Source organism: Amblyomma americanum, chromosome 11, assembly GCF_052857255.1.
Source record: "Amblyomma americanum isolate KBUSLIRL-KWMA chromosome 11, ASM5285725v1, whole genome shotgun sequence".
Lineage (NCBI taxonomy): Eukaryota > Metazoa > Arthropoda > Arachnida > Ixodida > Ixodidae > Amblyomma > Amblyomma americanum.
The window spans coordinates 206,971-228,997 of record NC_135507.1 but is presented as its reverse complement, the minus strand read 5'-3'; the positions used below and the strand labels follow the sequence as shown (position 1 = coordinate 228,997).

General features: G+C 48.6%; 1 protein-coding gene across 1 annotated transcript in view; it reads right to left on the bottom strand.

The window, feature by feature from the left end:
- The window catches only part of LOC144111092 (pyrokinin-1 receptor-like), a 197,734-nt gene that overhangs the window by 109,351 nt on the left and 66,356 nt on the right, over positions 1–22,027 (bottom strand). The window contains exon 2 of the mRNA XM_077644231.1: positions 17,634–18,641. Coding sequence (XP_077500357.1) covers positions 17,634–18,573 — 940 coding nt within the window. The 5' untranslated portion in view covers positions 18,574–18,641. The remainder of the gene's footprint in view (positions 1–17,633; positions 18,642–22,027) is intronic.

The window sequence follows — 22,027 nt, the reverse complement described above, 5'->3', positions numbered from 1 at the left end:
CATGAGCGCAATTTTTTCATATACTGTAAGATTTCACTATAGCAATCAATATATTCTCAGAGTTCCCGTCGGCAGGCTTGATTGCAATAGTTTGGTTGGTTTATTGGGTTTAACGTCCCAAACCGACTCAGGCTATGAGGGGCCCCGGAAATTCCGACCACATGGGGTTATTTAATGTGCACTGACATCGCACAGTATACGGGCCTCTAGAATTTCGCCCCCATCGAAATTCGACCGCCGCTGCCGGGATCGAACCCGCGTCTTTCGGGTCAGCAGCGGAGCGCCGTAACCACTGAGCCAACGCGGCGGCTGCGTCGGCAGGCTTGAATTTTTTTAAGCGAAAAGCTTCACTAAGCTCATCAACACCGGGCTTCGCGTGAGCCACACTACAGATTTGCCACAGCTGCGCATGCGCGAAACCGAGTGACCTCACGCGGAGCGCAGGTGGTTGCTGCTGCCGCTTCTCTCTCTCTCTCTCTCTCGCTCCCCAGTCGCACCGAGCCGCAGGTGTTACGCCACTGTGCTGCGCCGCGCCTTTCCTCAAAATGCAACTTTCAGTTTTCAGTTTTCTCTTCTTTCCCTCCCTCCTTTATCCCTTCCTTTACGGCACGGTTTGGGTGTCCACCGAGATATGTGAGACGGTTACTGTGCCATTTCCTTTCCTCAAAAACCAAACAAAAGTGAGTCGACGGCGTTCATAGAGTTCATTGGCGTTGACAACTTTGCAAAGGCCATTCATTTTCACGAAAGGAGAGGCGCACAACCGGCTCCGTGGGTCAGCAGAGACCTCGATCTCGCTTTCATGTGCGTGGCGTTGGTGTCCAACTGCAAAAGCCTGCTTTGATTGCGTTCCGCACACTGGATAGGCAGCGTGCCCTCCCTGCCACCCTGGGAGGTGGTATGCAGTTAATGGTTGGTCGCGGGAGATCGATCACCAAATGAACCCTGCGGCCTAGCTATTGCTGCAGTGCCGCATGTCAGCCACAATGCCGTCAGCGCTAATCCATTCAAGCCACATCTCTCTCTCACCACCGCCCCATGTATCAAAGCACGAATGAGGCGTCCGCATATCCAGGGAGCCAGTTATGCGCCCTTCCTTTGCTCAAAGCCATCGCAGTCTAGAACATTGTCAACGCTAAAGCCAATAAACACAGTGAACGCTGATATATTTCGCTTTGTATATCCTGGATTAGCTGAGCTAATGCACATTAACTTTTTTTTTCTATTAACCTCTTGTATGCCACCAAAAGCGTTCTCGTTGGTTTTATATGGCAGTCTGAACTGCTGGATGCGAAGCGGTGGAAATTTCTGTAAAAGAAAGATTTTGCTACATATCGGAATAATGGACCATTACCTTCAATATTTCTATACCAATGCCTTACAGTTTCCAATATTCAAAATTCGTGTCCAAAAATTCTGGACATGTACTCTACGGCAATAACAAAGTACCGTCACTGAAACTTGTCCCTAAATTGCAACATTATAATATTCCTAAATACACCTTGTATGACCTGCGTAACACATGTCGTATAATACACACTGTATAACACACCTCACGCAATACAGCTGTATCTGTTGACCTCTGAACGCACTGTGTGTTCGCGTGGGGTACCCCAACACAAATCCCAACAAAATTTTTGATACTAGAGAAAGGTGCATTACGAGGTGTAACCAGTGCTCCTTACCTATCCCCTTCACAGCCACAGGTCTCGCTATTGCAAACCCTGAGAGTTAATCAGATGTATGGGGTACTGTATTGTAAATCTCTACTGCTTGCACACACACAGCAAAATGTTGCTTTTTCCTCTGAAACCGCCGAGTTACAAGAAAACCATGCTTGCCACACGACACCTCGTCATAAATATTAGCACGTGCCGCGAGCGCGTACAAAATATCTCACAATCTCCCGTCAGTAATCGAAAAAAAATTCATCACTACTGCAGGGGCATCACAGCTACCCAAGCCTATAAAGAGCCTGGAGCCCGTCATCGCCTTCAGTGGGCAAGGAAGCAACCATTGCGCCAGCACGTCTAACGCGCATCTGTTCTTCTCACCACAGGTGCGTAACCGGCGCTTTCTTTCCGCTAAGAAATGCGACTACAGATTCCTCTTTTCGCTTCGTTGCCCAAGCGTAATTCGTGCTATTGTCCGCGACTGCTTTGATTCTGCACTTCTGTTGCTATGCTGCGGCCCAACCCCAGTCCAAACACACGCAGCGCCTCTGCCTGCACAGTATCGCTGCGTGAAGCCGAGCAAATGAGCGAGATGATAAAATTGCTTAGAGACATTCACAAAAGAAAAAAACGACTGAAGTCACGACTGGACAAGCGAATCTAAGTGCTGACATTAACGCAATGAAATCAATCCAAGAAGCCTTAGAACTTAAGCTGTTTGATGTATTCAACCGCATGGAACAGGTTCAAAACATGCGCGAAATAACACGACGTCGCCTCAGATCAAGGTACTGTCGGCCAGCTGACCTCGCGACAACATGTGTTCCAGGCTCGTATAGACGACCTCGAGGACCGCTCACGGCGAAACAGTTTAATCTTACGCGGTATACCGGACGTCGTGAAATCTGGGAAGAGACCGAACGAAAAGCAACCCGACCACTGAGCGTGCTCACCGCATAGGCGCACTCTCAGTGAAGCGGTGTCGGCCCACAGTTACCGGATTCGTTTAAAGATCGCTCCAGGGTACTAGCATCTCGAACTAAGCTTGAATCTAACATTTTCGTATCCGAAAATTTCTTGCCCGCCACCCGGGAAGCGCGCCAGCAGCTTATTGATTTCGCCAAAAGCCAGTCACCCAAGTTTCAGTTGCGCCGTAACAAACTCTACGTCAGTAACAAATGCTACATGTGCGACCATTTGACTAACAACATCAAACTGGTAAGCGATTTGCTTGTCGGGGCATTTCAAGAGGACATACCTCGGTCGGCCACAAACCATGCCCAAAATTCCGAGCACTCCCCGTGTCGTCGCATGACAGGACGTGGGTAATCATCGCCTCAACGACGCACATCTCTCCCACTCGCTAATGTCAGAGGCATTGTAAACAATCTTGATACATTTCATTCTGTAGCTGACACCTGTAACGCAGATATCATTGCGCTCACCGAAACGTGGCTTCAGTCTAATATACCCAACACAGAAATTTTAAAGCGAAAGCTTTACTATACTCGTATACAGCTTAGGTCTGCAGTGAAGCTCCGCCCGCATTCAGGACCGATGCAAAGAATTCCTCCACGACAAAAACGTAGGCCGTTGTTTAAGCTTCTCTTGTCACTTAAACAATAAGCTAATGGCGAGAAAAATGTTATAAGCTGTAGAATTTTCTTACTGGGCTTTTTAAATAAAGTCAAACATTAAAATGATGATTTTGTGAACTTTTGCGACCATGGCCAGCGGTGTAATACAGTACGTCACGGACCGTAGCCCAGTGTTAACAACTGCTGTTTTTTAAAGTTGTGTCTATACTATAGTACCCACCGTAGCTTCATCGCCGCGTGCGCGAGTTCGACCTTGAACCGCGTAGACACCACGTGACAGCTATGGCGTCACTCAGCCGCCGCCGCAGAAACCGAGCGCATGACGCCACCACTAATTAATGATGAAAACAGACGTGCGGCGCAAAACCGCGTCCACCGAAGCTGGTTTGAGCAACAGATATTGCAAGCGATCTCTTCACTGGTTCACCTCAATGCGGTGGCACTATTTTCAAATACATTCACCAAAATCTTGAGCAGCCGTCTGTCGTGCAGCATTCTAGTTGGTGTCATAGCGTTTCTGCTTGCGTATCGCTTACATGTTTTAGTCATGCTGGAGGCTAGCTTACGATAGGGGTTTGGACCAGTGACATATGCACTGTACGGCCGTGAGCCTTGTTGCACAATGGACACCATTCTTCCGTACCGCCCTGATGCTTCCGAATTTCGACTCTTTCTCAAGCCGCAACATATGCCGAAGAATGCCGACAGTTTGCCCGGTCCTTCACTTCTCACGCTCAGCAGCAGCAGAAAAGCATCAGTGATCCCCCTGCACTTCGTCCCGCGTACCTTCCTGACTCTTTGGTCTGGCTCTGGGTACCCTCCTCAGGTCCCGGCCTTTCCTCCAAACTTATTAGCAAGCACCAGGGACCCTACCGTAGGGACGGAAGAGGTGACGCAGTTTGGGTGACGGTCTCAGGCATCGCAGAGGCGGTAGGCAATGCGCGGCTGCGAAGCTCCAGGGTGATGGGATTGTTGGAACCTCCACCACTTGCAATAAGGAACGTCTTGCAAGGCGCTTCGTCGCGGACAACTAGCGGTACATTCCAAGTACAAACCACAGGCAGTGGTCAGTCCAGAGCACGCACGAGGGTCGGAGCGTTCAGCGCTTGTCGTTGTCTTCTTTAAGCGCCAGCCTCCGAAGATTCCGGAGCCGAAGGCCAGTCTTACATCTCCTTCAATTGCATTCTTTCTGAGACTTGCGACAGTGGTTCGGACCGATGACAATGCGCCTTCAGTTGCATGCTTTAAGTCGCGGATGAGGTGCTGTTGAGGTGTCGAAACCTGAGCTATTGCGTCCTTTCCTTTCCTCAAAAACATTTCCTTTCCTCAAAACACATGCTTTCGCATTCCTCCGTGTAAGCAGACTTAAGTGCCCTCAGAATTTTTAAGAGCGTGAGCTCTTACTCATCACGTTTCTCGATTTCTTGGGGTCTGCTACCACCTCCCTTCGGCGTGAAATTTTCTTAGTCCTAGGAATTCAAGATGGCGGCGCCCATAGTAAATCGATATAGCAACCCAAATGGTGATTGATTGGTGACGTCATTAGTATATCAAATTGGTGAGTTTACTTATTTTGTGACGTCATAATTAACTAGTCACATGACTGTTCCATCGCTTATATCTCACTAAGTAATGAGGTCTTTATAACACGAATTAGATATTTATAATCCTCTAGCTGAGTAGAACACGTTAGACACCAATATTAACTAATGAAGTTAATATCTAGTTACGGTTAGGCTTAATTTTAATTGCTTATAATTAACTGATGACATCACGATATTACAATGACATATTCGTAACGTGCTCGATGAGTAGAACGTGTTAGACACCAATATCGCCTAATAAGGTTAGTATTTATATTAGGACTAACATAGCGGCCGTGACGTCAGCACTCGGCAGCTCACATTTTCATACCTCATGGCGACCGGGCACCTACCGCCTTGAGGTAAGGAAAAATGGCCCTCCAAGGAGTCGAAAAACTTTTTCCGCCCAAATTGGTCAAAAATATCCGACCTTAAGGCTGTAGGCGCCTGCTCGCCGGGAGGGACGGAAAAGTAGCCTAATCACGTGGTAATACATCGCATGGACGATAGATTGCACTACCAAACAGCTAACGCTCGTTACTTAACGTCTTCCAGACGGTGGCGGCATATTTTCTTTTAACACCTCATCCTGGTACACTTTCTATCACTGCGGCCGTACGTCACGTCTGGGTGGTGGCGTATTACTAGCGATTTTCAAAACAGTCCGGTTATACGCTATTAACAATACAGCGGACCTGGAGAGTGTGGACACGCGTAGAACTCGGACACTTGAGGCGTATGGTCAAATGCTTAGGGCAGTCCCCAAAGGCGGAGTAGATTTTGTAATATAGTAGTTACTCACTGACATTCACCTGAGCGCCTCCATACGGCTACAGAGCAGAACTATATAGCTTCCTCAGAAACTTCGTAGTTAAAGGAAAATTCGTCCTGGTCCGGGGTTCGAACTCAGGACCACCGCTTACTTATTTTTGTCTTGTGGTGAGAAATCACCATTACAGTGAGACTTGACGCTAAATTATTGGAGGAATCAATGGCGTGTTTAGTCTTTTTAATAGAATCATCATTATAATTGTAAGGGCAGGCAAATAGAAGCTTGAAGGCGTGCCGTACAGTTCCTTTCGCGCACTGCTACAACCGGCTACCTCGCTTGCTCGCTCGCATCGTGGTTTGCGGAGTCTGCTCCAGGCGTACACCTTCGCCCCTGGTTATTCCTGGGTTATGCCCACTCACTCACTCATCCACTCACTCGCCCACTCACTAACCTACTCACTCAGCTACTTACCCAACAACTCAGCCACCCAATCACTCACCCACCCACTCACTCGCCCACTCACCGACTCAACCACCCACTAACCCACTCACTCACCCACTAATCCACTCACTCACCCACTAACCCACTCACTTACTCACTCACATACAAGCACACGAATCTGCATCGCAAACAAAATTCAAGAACTGAATTTCTGTCTCTAGATGATGCTGCTTCAGAGAAGAGATCCAAACACCTCCATCGTGCAGTAATTGGCTATGTTGCCTAGAGGAAGGATGACGGGCGAGGCTATCAATGTGTTGACACCCGACGGCTTCTCCCAGAACATTTCACAACACGATCGTCTCTACAACCGTGTCGAGCTCAGACGTTGTTTTCTATCTGACCCGAAGGAACACAAGTCTGGGAGAAGCTCGGACGCTGCGCGTCTCCGGCTGAGTGCTGTTGCATTTTTTTTTTCTGCCTGTTAGGACAGCTGTTCTTCCGCGATCATAACGTTCGATTTTGCAGACCGGCGCCAGCAGCCACTTACGCACACATGCTACTTCCCGTTTGTTCGCTCGTCTCCCCATCTTGGCTTCCCCTCGTTCTTCTAGTGGGAGAGCGAAGCGGCCATAAGCTCCCTTTGTCTTTACTGCTTTTCAAACTGTGTACGTGCGTCGGAGACACGGCCGGATCAGTGCGCGGAATCGACGCATTCGAGGGGCCGAGATTGTCACTTCGCGGCATATCTTGGTGCTTTTATTTATTTTGGTTTTGTGTGCCTGGACCGGCCGAGTCCATCTTGTTCCACTGGCGCCCAGAAGCAAGCCGGTGCGCCAGCTGTTATTGGCACACATGGACAGGAGTGCAGGCAGCCTATCTGGGCCATAACTACACAACAAAGGACATGCAAAAACATCACTTTTGAAAGGAAGATATTAGCCTCCACGCAGCTGTGATCAGGCTGCAGCAACAAAGCGCAGCACCATAAAGCCAGCCAGCACGATATTTTCGTAGTACACGCAGAGCTATACAGGGTGATTTTTTTAAGCGAAAAGTTTCGCTACGCTAGTCAACACCGCGCTTCGCGCGAGCTGGCGTATGTCGGAGCACGAGCGACGTCACGCACGGCGCAGGTGGCCGCCGCCGATTCTCTCTCTCTCTCTCGCCCCCTAGTGACTACTGCGCATGCGCTACTAGTAGCACTGAGCCACAGGTGTTCCCCCATTCTCTTTCTTCTTTCCCTCCCTCCTTTATCCCCTCCCTTTCGGCGCGGTTCGGGTTTCCACCGTGATATGTGAGACGGTTACTGTTCCATTTCCTTTCCTCAAAAACCAAACAAAACAGGTGAGCCGACGGCGTTCATCGAGTTCTTTGGCGTTGACAACTTAGCAATTGACGTTCATTTTCACGGAAGGAAAGGCGCAAACCGGCTCCTTGGCACAGTGAAGACCTCAATCTCGCTTCCATTTACATGACTTGGTGTCAACTGCAAAAGCCTGCTTTGATTGCGTTCCGCACACTGGATAGGCAGCGCGCCCTCCCTCCCACCCTGGGAGGTGGCATGCAGCGCTAATGCATTCTGGCCACATCTCGCTCTCTCACCACCGCCACATGTACCAAAACACGAATGAGGCGTCCGCATATCCAGGGAGCCAGTTATGCGCCCTTCCTTTCCCCAAAGCCATCGCGGTCTAAAACATTGTCAACGATGCCCTTCAACATCGAAGACAAGCCCTGTTTCTAGATTTTCTTAATCGGTAATGTAGTTCGAAATATCGAACGTCCAAAATATGCGTTTGAAAGCGTGTTCAGTTGGCTTTAGCTTTCCGGCAATATATATATACTAAGGAAGCCAACAGTCCCCGAAACCAAGGTGCATAGGGGAATGTTTCTATTTTTTTAATATCTAGTGCCAATCAATTAGTTTTAAAGAAAATTACTTATCAAGCAGCAGAAAAAAAAAAACATGCCGCCGGTGGGATCCGAACCCACGACCTCCAAATATCGCGTCTGGTGCGATATTCGGAGGTCGTGGGTTCGGATCCCACCGGCGGCATGTTTTTTTTTTTCTGCTGCTTGATAATTTTCTTTAAAAACTAATTGATTGGCACTAGATATTTAAAAAAATAGAAACATTCCCCTATGCACCTTGGTTTCGGGGACTGTTGGTTTCCTGAATATGCTTGTCAAACGAGCCCCTCACTTCATTTGGCTTGTATGTATATATATATATATATATATATATATATATTATATATATATATATATATATATATATATATATATATATATATATATATATATATATATATATTATATATATATATATATTATATATATATATATATATATATATATATTGGGTGTTCCAGCTAACTTGAGCCAAGGGTTAAAGAATAAATTATTAGAGACAGGCGAGTGCAACCAGTTGCATATTGGTGACAGCCATCTTGCACACTAGAGGCAATTTTTTGTTTCGCAATTAATTAATAATTTCCATAAGTTAATAACCTGAATTAATAAATATTGGCTTCAGCCACCAAGCTGCATTTGAAGAGTTGCAGAGTACCTTCAGAAACTCTCATTCCATTATTTACGATAAGGAAACCCTCACTAATAGTTTAATTAAGCTAATTACCTAAATTATTAAACATTGACTTTAAACAACAAGTTGCATTTGAAGAGTTGCAGAGTGCCTTCAGAAACTCTCATTCCATTATTTACGATAAGGAAACCCTCACTAATAGTTTAATTAAGCTAATTACCTAAATTAATAAACATTGACTTTAGACAACAAGTTGCATTTGAAGAATTGCAGAGTACCTTCAGAACCTCTCATTCCATTATTTACGATAAGGCGCGCGTGTCTTTTTTTCCCAGCTCCAAAGCCCGCGAAGTACAGAAATAAACCACGTGACTAGCGTATTCGCGCGCCACGATCGTGCTGCTCTCAAACGTAGCTTGCGCAAACGAAATCACTTGCAGCCTTTGATACTCGCGGTCATGACACCTGTCCGTCCGATGTCACGCTCTTCAACCAATTATGAATAGTCATTGGTCATAGCCATTAGTCATAGCCAAAGTCAGCTAGTGGTCATAGTCATTAGCCATAATCAAAGTCATTAGTCATAGTTGTACTCATTAGTCATAACGAAAGTCATCAGTCATAGTCAATGGCATAGTCAAACCAATTTTCATTTCATTTTCCTTCCCTTACGGGGCTGTTCGGGTGTCCATCGAGATATGTGAGACAGGCGTTATTTCTTGCCGCGCCGAACGGGCGGTGGCGTTCCGTGCACACCTTGGCAACGCTGCAACACTCTGTCGCGTCCCAATCCAGACGCCTCCTGAACGCCGATGTGGAAGGATGCCGCCTAAACGCTCTTTCTAGTCAGTCTATAATCAACATCTTCACCACACATTAGCGACACAAGCAGCAACGCCGCGCTGAAGGCTTTCGCCTCACCGCATTTAAGGTCAACAAAGTGCCCCCTGATTTTTTTTTTTTTATCCAGGAAAATGGATTCTGGTACTGAGCGCGAAGAAGTAAAAGAATAAGTGCCCAGCACACATACCTGGGCAGCGTGAGAGGTGGCTAACTCGCGTTAGCCCTTGAGTATCTCTCCCCGTTCACCCACTTACACTTGTGGACATGAATCTGAGGGTTCTGACCGAGGTTCGCTCGCACTCAAATTCACACCCACTAACCACTCAAGACGTCGTGCTGCGAAAATCCCGCACACACCCACCCACACTAGCATTACAAATGTAGCTGTTTATGGCGCAGCTTGGAAGTGTAACCAAACGCACTAATTTCGTCTCCATAACACTCGCGTCCAGATTCCTCTCACAGGAGCCTCACTTTTAGCTGCTAGCCCGCACTGCCCGTGAAGCTCACTGCGTTCACTGGCCTCTGAAGGTGTGAACGGTAAGTGGATGCGCTGTGGGTGTGAGGCTTCTGCGAATGGATGCGATGCGGAATGAGCCTGCCGACAATGCACCTCTCCTTCTGGACAAATTCTACCCTTGTATTCGGCTCTTCTGCACTGCTGCACAGTATTAGCGTGTAGTCAACGCGCTTTCTTGGCAGAGCCACTGCGAAAGGCTGGCGAGGGGCCGCGCTTGTGCGAGTCGCTAAGGGCTTGGCGCCGCGGTAACGAGTGATTCTTGTTCAAAAATAGCATTTTAGATGAGCGCCCTGCCCTGCTGCACGCCCGCTTCCCCTTCTGTCGAGCTGCCACAGGACGGACGACCGATGGGCAGCGGAGGTGCACGACGCCGCACACTCCGGCGTCGCTGACGTCAGGGCCCCTTTTGCCTCGTGAGGGTCGCTAGCCTTCCTGGCTGCTCGCGTTTCTCAGGTGCGAACAGTCCGGAGGCAGCCTTGAGGTGTGCTTGCTCTCTGGGTGTGAGGCGCGGAGTTTAAGCGCGTTTCCTTTTCCTACATGCCGATGTTATGGGTTCGCCAGGTCATATTGCTTTGTGGTCTCCATTGTGTTTTGATTGTGTCTTAATTCCGCATGATGGATCAGCGTGCATGTTCACGTCCCGTGGACACAACGACTGACCTTTCTTTTTTTACCGCGAAAGCAGTGATTGACTGCCTCAAACGTAACGTTGGTATTACTCCAGCATGCCATCATTGCAACGCTGATGCCAGTTCAGCGACTCGCATATCGTCAGGCTTTCTTTAAATAAACTGGACGTCAGTGAAACAAAGTCGGCGGCTTTCCGCGGATGTTACGTGAGCAAGCGTGGCCTTTCGATTTCGCTCCGCTGGCTGGCGCATGGCGGGGGCGCTACTTCAGCTATTGCGTGTAGGTGCCAAGGAATGCATGCGCGCACTACTGCATTTTGCCTCGACAGTAGCTTCTTGTATTAAGTCACCACCACCTCCATTTTGCCCCTCTCTCACTCTTTCGTTATCCATCGTCCCTGCCCCTTGTGCGGATTAGCGGGCCTGGGATACATTGCTCTAGCAGCCCTCTCCTCGCCCTTACTGCTCTTGTAGGCCAGTGGCCCATGAATGCATACCGATAAACGAACAAAAATGTGAATCTTAACTTGCACAACGTATAGTTATGTAAGCAGTAGAGAGCAAAGTAGAGATAGATATGGCTGCCCGTGTAGCATTGATCGGCACGAAATATTGTGCGAAAGCACTGTTCTCTGCAGGTACTGCCACGTGCCTCAAAGCGTGATTGAGGTGTCCACTGACCCAATGTGCCAGTTATGCTCGTTTCCAACTTTTTAATCGTCAACGCCATTTACCTAGTGTACTCTGGCGGCGTATACTCCAGTGCCGCGTTTCTGCAGCAATGTTGCCAGCGCCAACGAGTATTGCTCAGTGCCATTTTCCTGCCACAGCGTTGTCCACGCCAACGCATGCAGCGCACATTTCTCTGTCACGGCCGCGACAAAGCTCTAAGCGCGAATTTTAGTTTGACGGTAGTATTAGTGTGACGGTAGTATTAGTTTGACAGTAGTATTAGCTTGGCGGTATATAGTATTAGTTTGATAATAGTATAGTAGTTGAGGAATATGTGCCATGCACAACGCGAGAGTGTGTTGGAGTTTAACACGAGACGACTTCGGTTGCGGCTCTCACGCAGTGGCCAGCGAAGCCCAACTGTTCGCGCCGCCGCGGGTTCGAATCCCAGCCGCTGATATTTATTTGGATGTTTTTATTTATTCGTTTCACTCGGCACAAACCCACAAACATTGCAAAATCTTACTCGGGATTTGCCCATCGAAATAGTGCTTCGATCCGCACTAAAAAAGACAGTGCGCTGCTGAAGAGAACCGAACATTCTAATTTAATAAAGGCCTTTTCTGAAAATAATCTTAATAGCGCAAAAAAATCGTTTTTTTCTTCTTCTTCTTTACTGACAGTGGCACTGTCCTCCAGTGCGTATTAACGACCGAGGAGGCTGACGTCAAAACGCCGTGTCGAGCTTCTCTTCCGCGGTGACGTGCTGTGTATAGCTGAAGGTAGCACGCGAGGTCTCTCGTTAGGGACTGCTCTAGCACGCCTTTCAACCGACTTGCTTTGCCAAGAGATGACACCCGGCGCTACCGATTATCGACTACACGCCGTTCTGTTATAGAGCGGGCCCGGATCCGTGGCCCCACAAGTGGCACGTTTCGATGTCCGTGATTTCAGCGCGTCGATATCCCGCATCCGTCCTTTCATTGTGCTGCGATTGGAAGGACGGGCTGTGACAGCCAAGCGAGGGAGTGTCTGTCGATGCGTTCCGTGCCTGTACAAGAGCGCCGCCGAGCAGCGGCCTAATGGGAAACGCGAGAAGGTCAACACTCGGAATGCGGCCTCTCGCAGCCGAGCGAGCGTAGTCGATTGCAGGAATGCGGGGATGACAAATGGAGCGACTTGGTTCAGAACCGAGCGGCGTATTGTTCAGCTGTGCAGGCAGGAATTTGAGTGGTGCACTGGCCTAGAATACAAGCGTGAGAGATCAGATGTAGGGCAAGAAGCACCATGATGCAGGAGATGCTTCTTTTCTGGCAGGAAAATGCGGTGAAAGGCGGAATAAGCTGGTAGTTGAGGCGCATACCTACGCGTTCGGGGGACTAGCACACATTACAGGTGTTAGCCAATGTCATAAGTTGTGATGGCGCAAAGCCTGATTTGAACCGAAGCGGCAGAAAGTGCGCGATGGCACACGATGAGGATTACAAAAACAGCTAGGTGGGCAACCTATATATATATATATATATGTATGCTGTGTTGCACCGTTCCACGTGTCATCAAGTTTTTTTGCGGCCACGGTGCTTTTGAAGGCTTTCTCTTCGTGTTTCTTTCGCAGTCGTGGTCTGCCGTAACACAGAGCTACCGCGTTTTGCTGTAGAGAAATGAAAACGTCATCCACATGGGTCCGGGCCGTATAATGGCCACATGTGAGCGTCTTTCGAGAATGTGCCATTGCTTTGGTGCTGTACATGCAGTGATGCTGCTTCGGGAGGGTGGGGGGGGGGGGGGGGGAATGGATGGCCAAGCGTTCAAAAGTTAATTTCTACAGAATTAATGACGCCTGTGGTGGTGCGAATGATCAGCGCTAACTGGTCCACGTCGTGCTTTTTCATTTGCTTTGGGTGCTGCTTGAGTGTGCGTGTCGCAGCGGTGCATGCGGTGCGGGAAATGCCTTATCGTGCAGCGCAGGCAACTTCCCGATAGTGTTCGTCCTCGGGTTGACCCACAGCACGTTTTTGGCGCTAGCTTCCGCATACGCACAACGCCGAGGTCGACGCTCCACCTCAGCTGCACACCTACCGCATAGCGACTGCATATGTGCCACGTCAGCATAAGTGCGGCTGCCGCGATGTGACCATGAGAGGCGACATAGAAGGCGTTTCACGGCTTCTTGATTTCGGCCTTGCGACCAACCTGGTGACGACCAAGTTTGCGCGAGGCACGGCCAATGCGCACTGGGGAGTCACGTGATCACGGACAATGAGCGGTTACAACCGCTACAACGAGGGGCCGGGAACCTAGGCTTCAACTGCTCGCGCTGTAAAGGGCTTACTACAAGTTTGCGTCTAACACCGCACAATAGCAAACAAGAGTCGAACTTGTCAGGTACCTAGGCTTAGCACGAATACCCGTCGTAGGCATGCTGCTTTCATGAAAAGCTAATCCAGTGCTACATTTAAGACGTGGTCAGAAAAGGAACTTGAGAGGACAGGCGCTGTTTTGAAACAAAAGTAAGGATCCACAGTAGAAGAGAGTTCGCTTAACTAAACCCTTTGCGGGGCTAGTTGGGGATGCGTTGTTTTCGTGAAAAAGTAATTCAGCGCTCTATTTTATGACGAAGACACAAAGAACTTGAACTCAGCGCCCGTCCTGTCAAGTTCTGTGTCCTCGTCTTAAAGTGTAGCGCTGAATTATTTTTCAACAAAACAATGCATCACCAACCAGCTCCACAACGTGTTTTTGTTAAGAATACTGTAGACTGACATACTAATATGCAGAAGACGGAGTCTCACTCTGAGATTTTTTGCTATGCGCCTTTTACGGTTCTCACTCTAAAGTCACATTTGGAGTGCTGCAAAGGCAGTGAATAGTATTTCTGCCGGCGACAAAACAAAGTCAGTCAGCTGCACAGGACATGGCCTATCGGCAGCCCTTTATGCTTGTATTAGATCGCTTACCGTGTGTCGAATACAGAATCGGGGGCACGCTGGAAATACATCTTTTGTCGCTACGCACATAAGAAGTCGGTTCACGTTGCGTTCGTTAGCCATTCGTTCCGTACCCACTCGATGACCGGACGACAGCGAGGCCTCACTCTGTGCCTTCATGAAGGCAATCGAGAAATCACAACACAAAAAAAGGAGGGGCGGGGGGACAAGAAAGCTCATCATGATTCAGTAATACGCCCTCAAAACTGCTGCATTCAGTCTCTTGTCACCCGCCTTCACGATCCAGGATATGCTGAACACACGGGTATATCGTATTCAAGTAAATAGTGCGCACTACTGATAGGGCTGTATAGAGAGTGGGGGCTAAGTGATGGCAGAGCTCTTTGTACGTAAAATAATACTACGATTGGCCGATATCTGCGCCTGTTCTCAGCCAATGACGACCGGCAACGATCCGGTCGCTAAACTGCGGCCCAGTCACGGAACCCTCTCAGGGAAAATATCACCGCCAATCAAAGGCAGAGTCGTGTAACTTCGACGAGGCTACCGCGTGTAAGGCGTAATACATGCGTTGCTGTCCTTCATCCGGCGCTGATGTGGCGCTACGCGTCGTCCACGCTGACGTTCGCGCTTGGTGTCGACGTCATTTGTTGTTTCATGGGCGGCGTGGAATGGAGGGATGCAGCAGTCCGATCAACAATGTCTTGCTTGCTATCACTGCGGCTATTTTTGCCGGAGGCTACAGCGAATTGGTTTAACGAACTCTGATGCATCGTTGTGTTAATGGGCTGAGAGAGTGGGAATGAAATTTTCCAATTGAAAACCGTGATTTTCCAAGATTTCTTAACGATTTTTCGCAATTTTCCGTAAAATTGCGCTTTTTATGGTCACGATATCTGTATTTTCGTAATGCAACAAACATCATCGAAGTGGTTGTGAAATTCAGCTGATTCCACCATTTCTGTGTTCTCTGAGTATACACGTATAGCGGTAACGAAGTTGAGACCTAATTAAATAATCGGCTTGGCGCGCGCCAAAAGCTCGGCAAGCTAGCGTTTTTATTTTTTCTAGAAGGGGGGGGGGGGGATTCGCGTCCGTCCAGATGCGGCTGCCGCAAGCGGACGGGCACCGAACTCGCGACCTCCTCCTCAAAGGCAAGAACGACGTCTTCGTCGCAACTATTCGCAAGCAGGTTCCAGGGCAAAGGGTCTGGAGACCCAAAGCTATAGCTTTGGGTACCGCCTGACGATTAAGAGACAGGAGGTGGAGGTAAAGAGCCGATCGATCGTTAGGGCAATTAGGAAACGGAGCTAAAAGTCATTAGGACCAAACGAAGTTTAAGGTAATGGAGATTTATTAATACCCTGTACTTGGTTCTATAAGACAAGTGCACGTATTTTAATCGTTGCCGAACTCCTGCTTTTTAGTCCCTCCCCGTCCCCACGTCTCTGTTTTTATTTTTAGCGACCACACATTGAAAATATGCATCAGAATTTACATTTCCCGTTGCTTCCACTAATTTCCTTCTTTGTTGTTGTCGTTAGGAACACCATGTTGAATCCCATCCCGTGAAAAAGAATTCGTTATTTGTTGTTTTTCTTTACTTTATGTTATGAGCTTTAACATCCCAAAGCGAGTAGGCTTGTGTAGTTTTGTTCGCTATCATTACTTTCACATGAACCCCCCCCCACCCCCCCCAATTTGATAACTGACATCCAGATCTCTCTCATTACTCGTCATAAACGCATTACACGCGGTCATCGGCGTAGCCCTTTGTTTTTCGGTTAAACAAGAAGAAAAATTAACGAAAAATAAGAAAGCCTGAGATTCAATCATGCGGATTATTCGGTTCTTTTCTCCAGGAGTAACGCGGTGAAGTGGAGCATATCATTCAATTCTACTTGAAACTCATGAGTCATTCTAACTTGTATGTGCCTTTCGTAAAACAATCGTCTATTTGTTTTTTCAATCATCCTCATGACCCCACGGCATAAGGAAGGCTACTTACTATACGAGTACAGAGTAGAGCAAACAAGTTGTAAAATGAATAGTGGTACACATTAAAAAGCAGTTAGGCAGAAAATGAGTTATTCAACTTTACGAAATGCAACATTAGCCTGAAATTGAGCAATGGTAAGCACGGTTAATTGCGGAAACCAAAAAGAAAATTCCTTACGTACACAACTAGGTCTAGTTTTCTCAATATTTTTGCTTACTAGTGTTGATTGTTGTTTTGCTTTCAAAACAAGCCAGAATTTTAGATCCGGTATTATCAGATTCCTTATTTCATAAATAGAATTGACTGTGTCGCTGTGGCTGAATGTTCATTTTTGGCTGCTCTGGGATTTCTTATATTTTCACGTCATCCCGGCTATATCGTCCATCCTTCTGGCAGACGTTATGCCTTCTCCACGACTTTGCTCACTCGCGCGTTATTTGCACTGGTGTTTATCTAGCGGGCGCTGTCTATAGAAACAACAGTTATTAACGATTTGCAGTTAGCAAAGCTAACCAGTAATCATGGGCTATATAGGATTCCTTCCCCTTCTTTAACAGAGCGCAAATCAACCTCCAGTGCGTTCCCGTCCCTTAATGGTGTCCGGAATTGCTCTGGATCAAATGGCCATTTCTTACAGAATTTTTAAAAGCATTTTTCGCCTAATAGTATCCACAGTCCTGGCTGCAGGGCAGGTGTCGGACTGTTAAAGCGGCCGCAATTAATGCGAAAGCATTACATAGCACATCGACACGAAAACCGGGCGTTGTCCGAAAAGTGGCGGCGTTACAAATCTCGCGATTGGTGGAAATGGTGTGGCGTCATCAAAGGCGGGAAAGTACGAAATATTAATCAGCAATGGTCAGCACGAGTACTTACAATTGCGCCAACTACAAAGAATATAACAGCACCAGAATAAAATTGGAATCTAATTAGAATAGAATTTTAATACAGTTGAGAAGGATTACAATGAAGTTCGATTACAATTCGTATATAATTGCAGTTATTTCGAATTACTCGCTCGTAAGTTCCTTAAGCGCGTCCAGTAATTTTTTCTCGCACATTGCAATTAAGAATGACTAAGTCGTAAAACGTTCGAGAACATTTGTTTCCCGCTTATTTTACAAGTGTAAAGCGTAATATTGGTTTTCGCCGTGGCATGCAACCAGTGAAAGTCTTACCCTTACTTACTTATTTGTTGCCGTGCGGTCTTGGGAACTCGAGCTGAGACCGATGCTATTATTTTAGTCCATGTAAAAGCGGGGGAAGCATGTCAGGGGAGAACGATATCCACGTTCGGAGTTTGTGCAAGAAGTCCCAAGGAAACGGCCCGGTAAGCAGGAAGACGCTGCTAAAAGGGTAGCGCACACCCCAATACGCGGAAGCATGCAAACCTGAGCTTTCACTCACTCAGCATGTTGATGACTGCCTTGCGCGAGGAGGACGCGGCTGCTCCGCCGCGCACCGACTTCCTCAGTTGGCAGCCCCTTTGGATCTTGCTGGAGGCGGACTGCTGCTGGGCCTCGGCGCTGTTCCCGTTGACGTGGTTGGCCGGGCACTTGTGCTGCACGTCCTGGCGCGACAAGGCGTCGGAGCGCTTCAGCTGCAGCGCTATGCACACGTAGAGCACCAGGATCACGCTCATCGGCAGCAGGAAGAACACGAATGTGGACAGTTCGAAGGCGTGCTCCAGAGGGTCCTTGACTGTGCATGCGGCGGTCTCGGGCAGCACCGTCCTGTCTTCCAGCGTCTGGTGGACGATTCCGAACTGGATGGCCAGGGGAACTGCGCACACGGCGCTGAGGACCCAGATGGCCACGACAAACTTGACGGCCCGAGATAGTTTGGACATGGTGTGGGCCCTGAGTGGATGGCAGATGGCCACGTAGCGTTCGATGGTGAACGCTGTGATGGTCAGAATGGAGGCGTTTGTGGACGTCTCCGAGGTGAGCCCTCGGAGCACGCAGAAGGCCTCTCCGAAGACGTACGGGTGTCGCTGCCACAGTTGGTACAGTTCCTGCGGCAGGCCCAGCACCAGGAGGAGCAGGTCCGAGACAGCCAAGCTGAAGAGGTAGTAGTTGGTCGCTGTGTGCATGTAGCGGTTGCGCGCGATGACGATGCACGTGCAGACGTTGCCGACCACCCCGGAGACTAGTAGGACGGAGTAGATGAGCGTCATGGGGATGACCGTGGTCAAGGGGTCTCTCTTGGGCCCCAGCGCCAGCAGGATCATTTCGGCCGCAGATCGATTGAGCTCCGACAGGGGGTCGTCGAAGAGCGGGCCGCCATCTTCTTCGGAGGAGGCCATGGCAGTGTCCGAGTGCGCCGGGGACGCGGGCGGCGGTATCATGCTTCGGCGCCTTCCGAGGAAAAGACCTGCCTTGTCGGCAGCCTCTTCATCATGGCGGTCTCGCCTTGCTGTAAAAGAAAAACGAGAAGAGTTCAGCACAGCCGCAGTGGGTTTTCTGAAGAACTGTTTTGCATTTGAACGTTAAGGCGGCTTGAAATGTCAACGGTTGAGTTCGAAGTAGCGAAAGAAAAAAATCACTTCTACTGCCGATTGAAATACATGCTTGTTTGCCGACAGAACTGAACAGTCATATACTAGGTGTTTCAGAGAGGCCTGCTGCTAAATTTAAAAAATATGCCTTTTTATTGAGAGTATACATCTGCTGCATAGCAATACGAGTGTTTGCGGACACCAATCTCTTTAACTATAGTAAGCCGGTTAACTAACTTATAATAGTTAAATTTTAGATGTAGATTAGATTTGGGCGCCTGGTTGTCTAATATTAAAGCGTTGAGGCTGGCTGCGAGAGCCATATTAGTTTTTTATTTCAAAAACGCGATTTCCGACGTTGGTGCGGTTCACCAAACTTTGGCCATTTCTCGTGCACTTCGGACATCCAGCTCACGCAGCAGGCACTCAGCGACGTCCATCAAACCGCGTCACTTTGTGGCGCAGGTGCCTAATGACCTTCTCTGCCATGCCCGAGCTGCGGCGCTCGGATGAGGCGTGGCAGAGAAGGTCACTTGGCACCTGCGCCATGACTAATACCCCTGTCACACGGGCATTTCGAGGGCCCTCGAACCGATAGTCTATCGACTCAAAGGCGATCGAGCGCTGCCACACGGGCAGTTTCAATGGCGATCGAGTCAATAGCCTATCGAGTCAACGGAGCAGCGCAGAACTCCATCGAGATTTCGAGGGCCTTCGAGCGCTGCCCAAGGTTGCTAGCGTTGCTTCGAGCGGCGCCAAGCGCACTTTCGTACACGACACATTCACGGTGAAAAAACATGAACAAACATTATTCGCATAAAATTTAATGCAAGCAGCCTGCAAAATTATTTTAAAATTATATTAGACTGGTTTTAAGTGCATTAAGCGCATTAATTTTGCGTTGCTTGCGTACTTAACGTTGACAGCATGGCGGCACCCTGCCCGCCCGCTTCACAGCGATAACAGCTTCGTCGCTAATCCCTCAAAGCAATATCGTGTTCCAAGCTGTTGTACTCGCCTTCAATTTGCCCATTCTTACCCTCGCATACAGTTTAAAGAGGCAAATAGCTCTTATTTTTCAGATATCATGGCGATTTCCCAGGTCTTAAGCCTGACGAAGCAGCGCTCCGACGCAGTTGGACTGGCTTGGTTTTGGCTCGTCTTGTATTAGTGTGGCTATAGCAGTGTATGCATATGTCCGTCGCGTACGTGTAATTAAAAGGGTTTTGAACGACTTTCGTGTATGCCTGTATTTCAGCATTTAGTATACATTTATTAAATATTTTTGTTATTTTTCTAAAATCCAAAGTAGCGATTGTGGCGCCACACATCCGTGGCGTAAGACACGAGAACCATTTCAATGGCCATTGAGATTTGCCGTGTAGCAGCGGCGAGTTCGATGGCGATTGAGAATCTCGAAGACCCTCGACTCGAGGGTGATTGAAACTGGCCGTGTGACAGGGGTATAAGCGAAGGGATTTGGTGGACGTCGCTGAGTGCTTGCTGCGTGAGCTGGATGTCCGAAGTGCACGAGAAATGGCCAAAGTTTGGTGAACCGGACCATCGTCGGAAATCGCGTTCTTGAAAATTTAAAAACTGGTATGGGTATTACTAACAGCCAGCTACAAAGCTAATTATAACCAGGCGGCCAAATCTAGTAGTTAAAAAGTAAATTATTTGAATTTAGTTTACCAGCTTACAAGTTAAAGCGATTCTCCCCATGTATAGCTCGCGCTTCTGCCCTCCATAGCCGCGCTGTTACTCGCCGCCAACTAGGAGCGGAGAAGCACCCGATGCAGCGCTACCAATTCCGTCTGGCGAACAGGTTGAAAAAGATTATTTTACTTTTAAGGCGCCAAAACTAACACACACACACACACAGACACACACACACACACACACACACACACACACACACACACACACACACACACACACACACACACACACACACACACACACACACACACACACACACACACACACACACACACACACACACACACACACACACGCGCGCGCGCGCGCGCACACACGCACGCACACACAGTCGTGCCTCTGAAGTGATTGGGCGGATGCGTGACCTTGCATCGTGGTCTGGGTCAGAGCCTCCGTTTCGAATTCTGTTGCCCAAATTGGCGTTCGCCGGAAATTGGACAGTCCGGAGGTAAACTATGCGGCGCCCGAACCGGCAGCGTTGTACATAAGTGTATATTTGTCTACCTTTTTTTTTATGGGAAATGCGGCATGCGGGAGGGATGAAAAGATATTGGCAGTGGCTTAGCTCGGCTATGCCAGGATATACGTAGCGAGAGGTACGTTTCCCTGGCTGAGCTTGTTGTGGTCACTTTATGTTTAGCAATGAGAGACATTGGGTATACACATCTTTTATTAATTTTGCTCGACAGAGACGAAAACCCGATGATCTGTGCAGTAGCATGCAGTGGTCTCAATTTTGTGGATACAGTATTTCGATTTGGTAGAGCCTCTTTAGTATACAAGCTCTATAGTAGTTCCCCATTGTGTAGTCTGGACGTGAGGGTCCGAAGCTAAAGTCAAACTTGTCTTTCATACACTGACTAAGAGAGTCCTGTTTCCTGTTGAAATCACCCAAAGCCACACACAACTGTGGAACCGTGCCGTATGCTGGTATACACGTGGCAACCACATCAATCGTCTGCTTGACAGACGATTGTTCCCGGTGCCACGTAGACTCTTTGGATGATAATGGCGCTTTCCAGAAGCCGAACACAGCAGGCTTCACCATTATTCACCGCGATCGAAGGGAGATGTCTGACAGCGGTGATGCCTTGTTTCACGTACACACAGACTCCAGCGTTCTTATTTGGTTCAAGCCAACTGCCAGGCGACAACCTCGGGATCGGAAGAGTTAATCTTCTGTTGTCTATACCGCCGTTTAGCAGCGGCTGGACTCTCCTTCTCTGCATCCATATAAAACGTTCCGATACAGCCGTCCATTATATCTCCGCCTTTTATACGCGATGCTGTGCATGCGACGAGGGGTTCGGATGATAGAGCGGCGTGCGGCGAGGTGGCGACGAAGAACACGGCGCTGCTGTAGGGTCTCTCTGGTTACCATGGTATCGGCGCATGCGCACAACTGCTCATCCGCGCGACATCACGCTCGGCTTTGACGGTGGAGCGGGCGCGCGGCCGCGGCGACGGCGAAGCGCGCGCCGCACTTTGCTCCTCTTCGGTTGCCATGGTAACGGCGCATGCGCACAACTTGCCTCTCTCATGTACCGCGAAAAGCTCGACTGGTAGCCCAGTGTAGCTCTCGCTA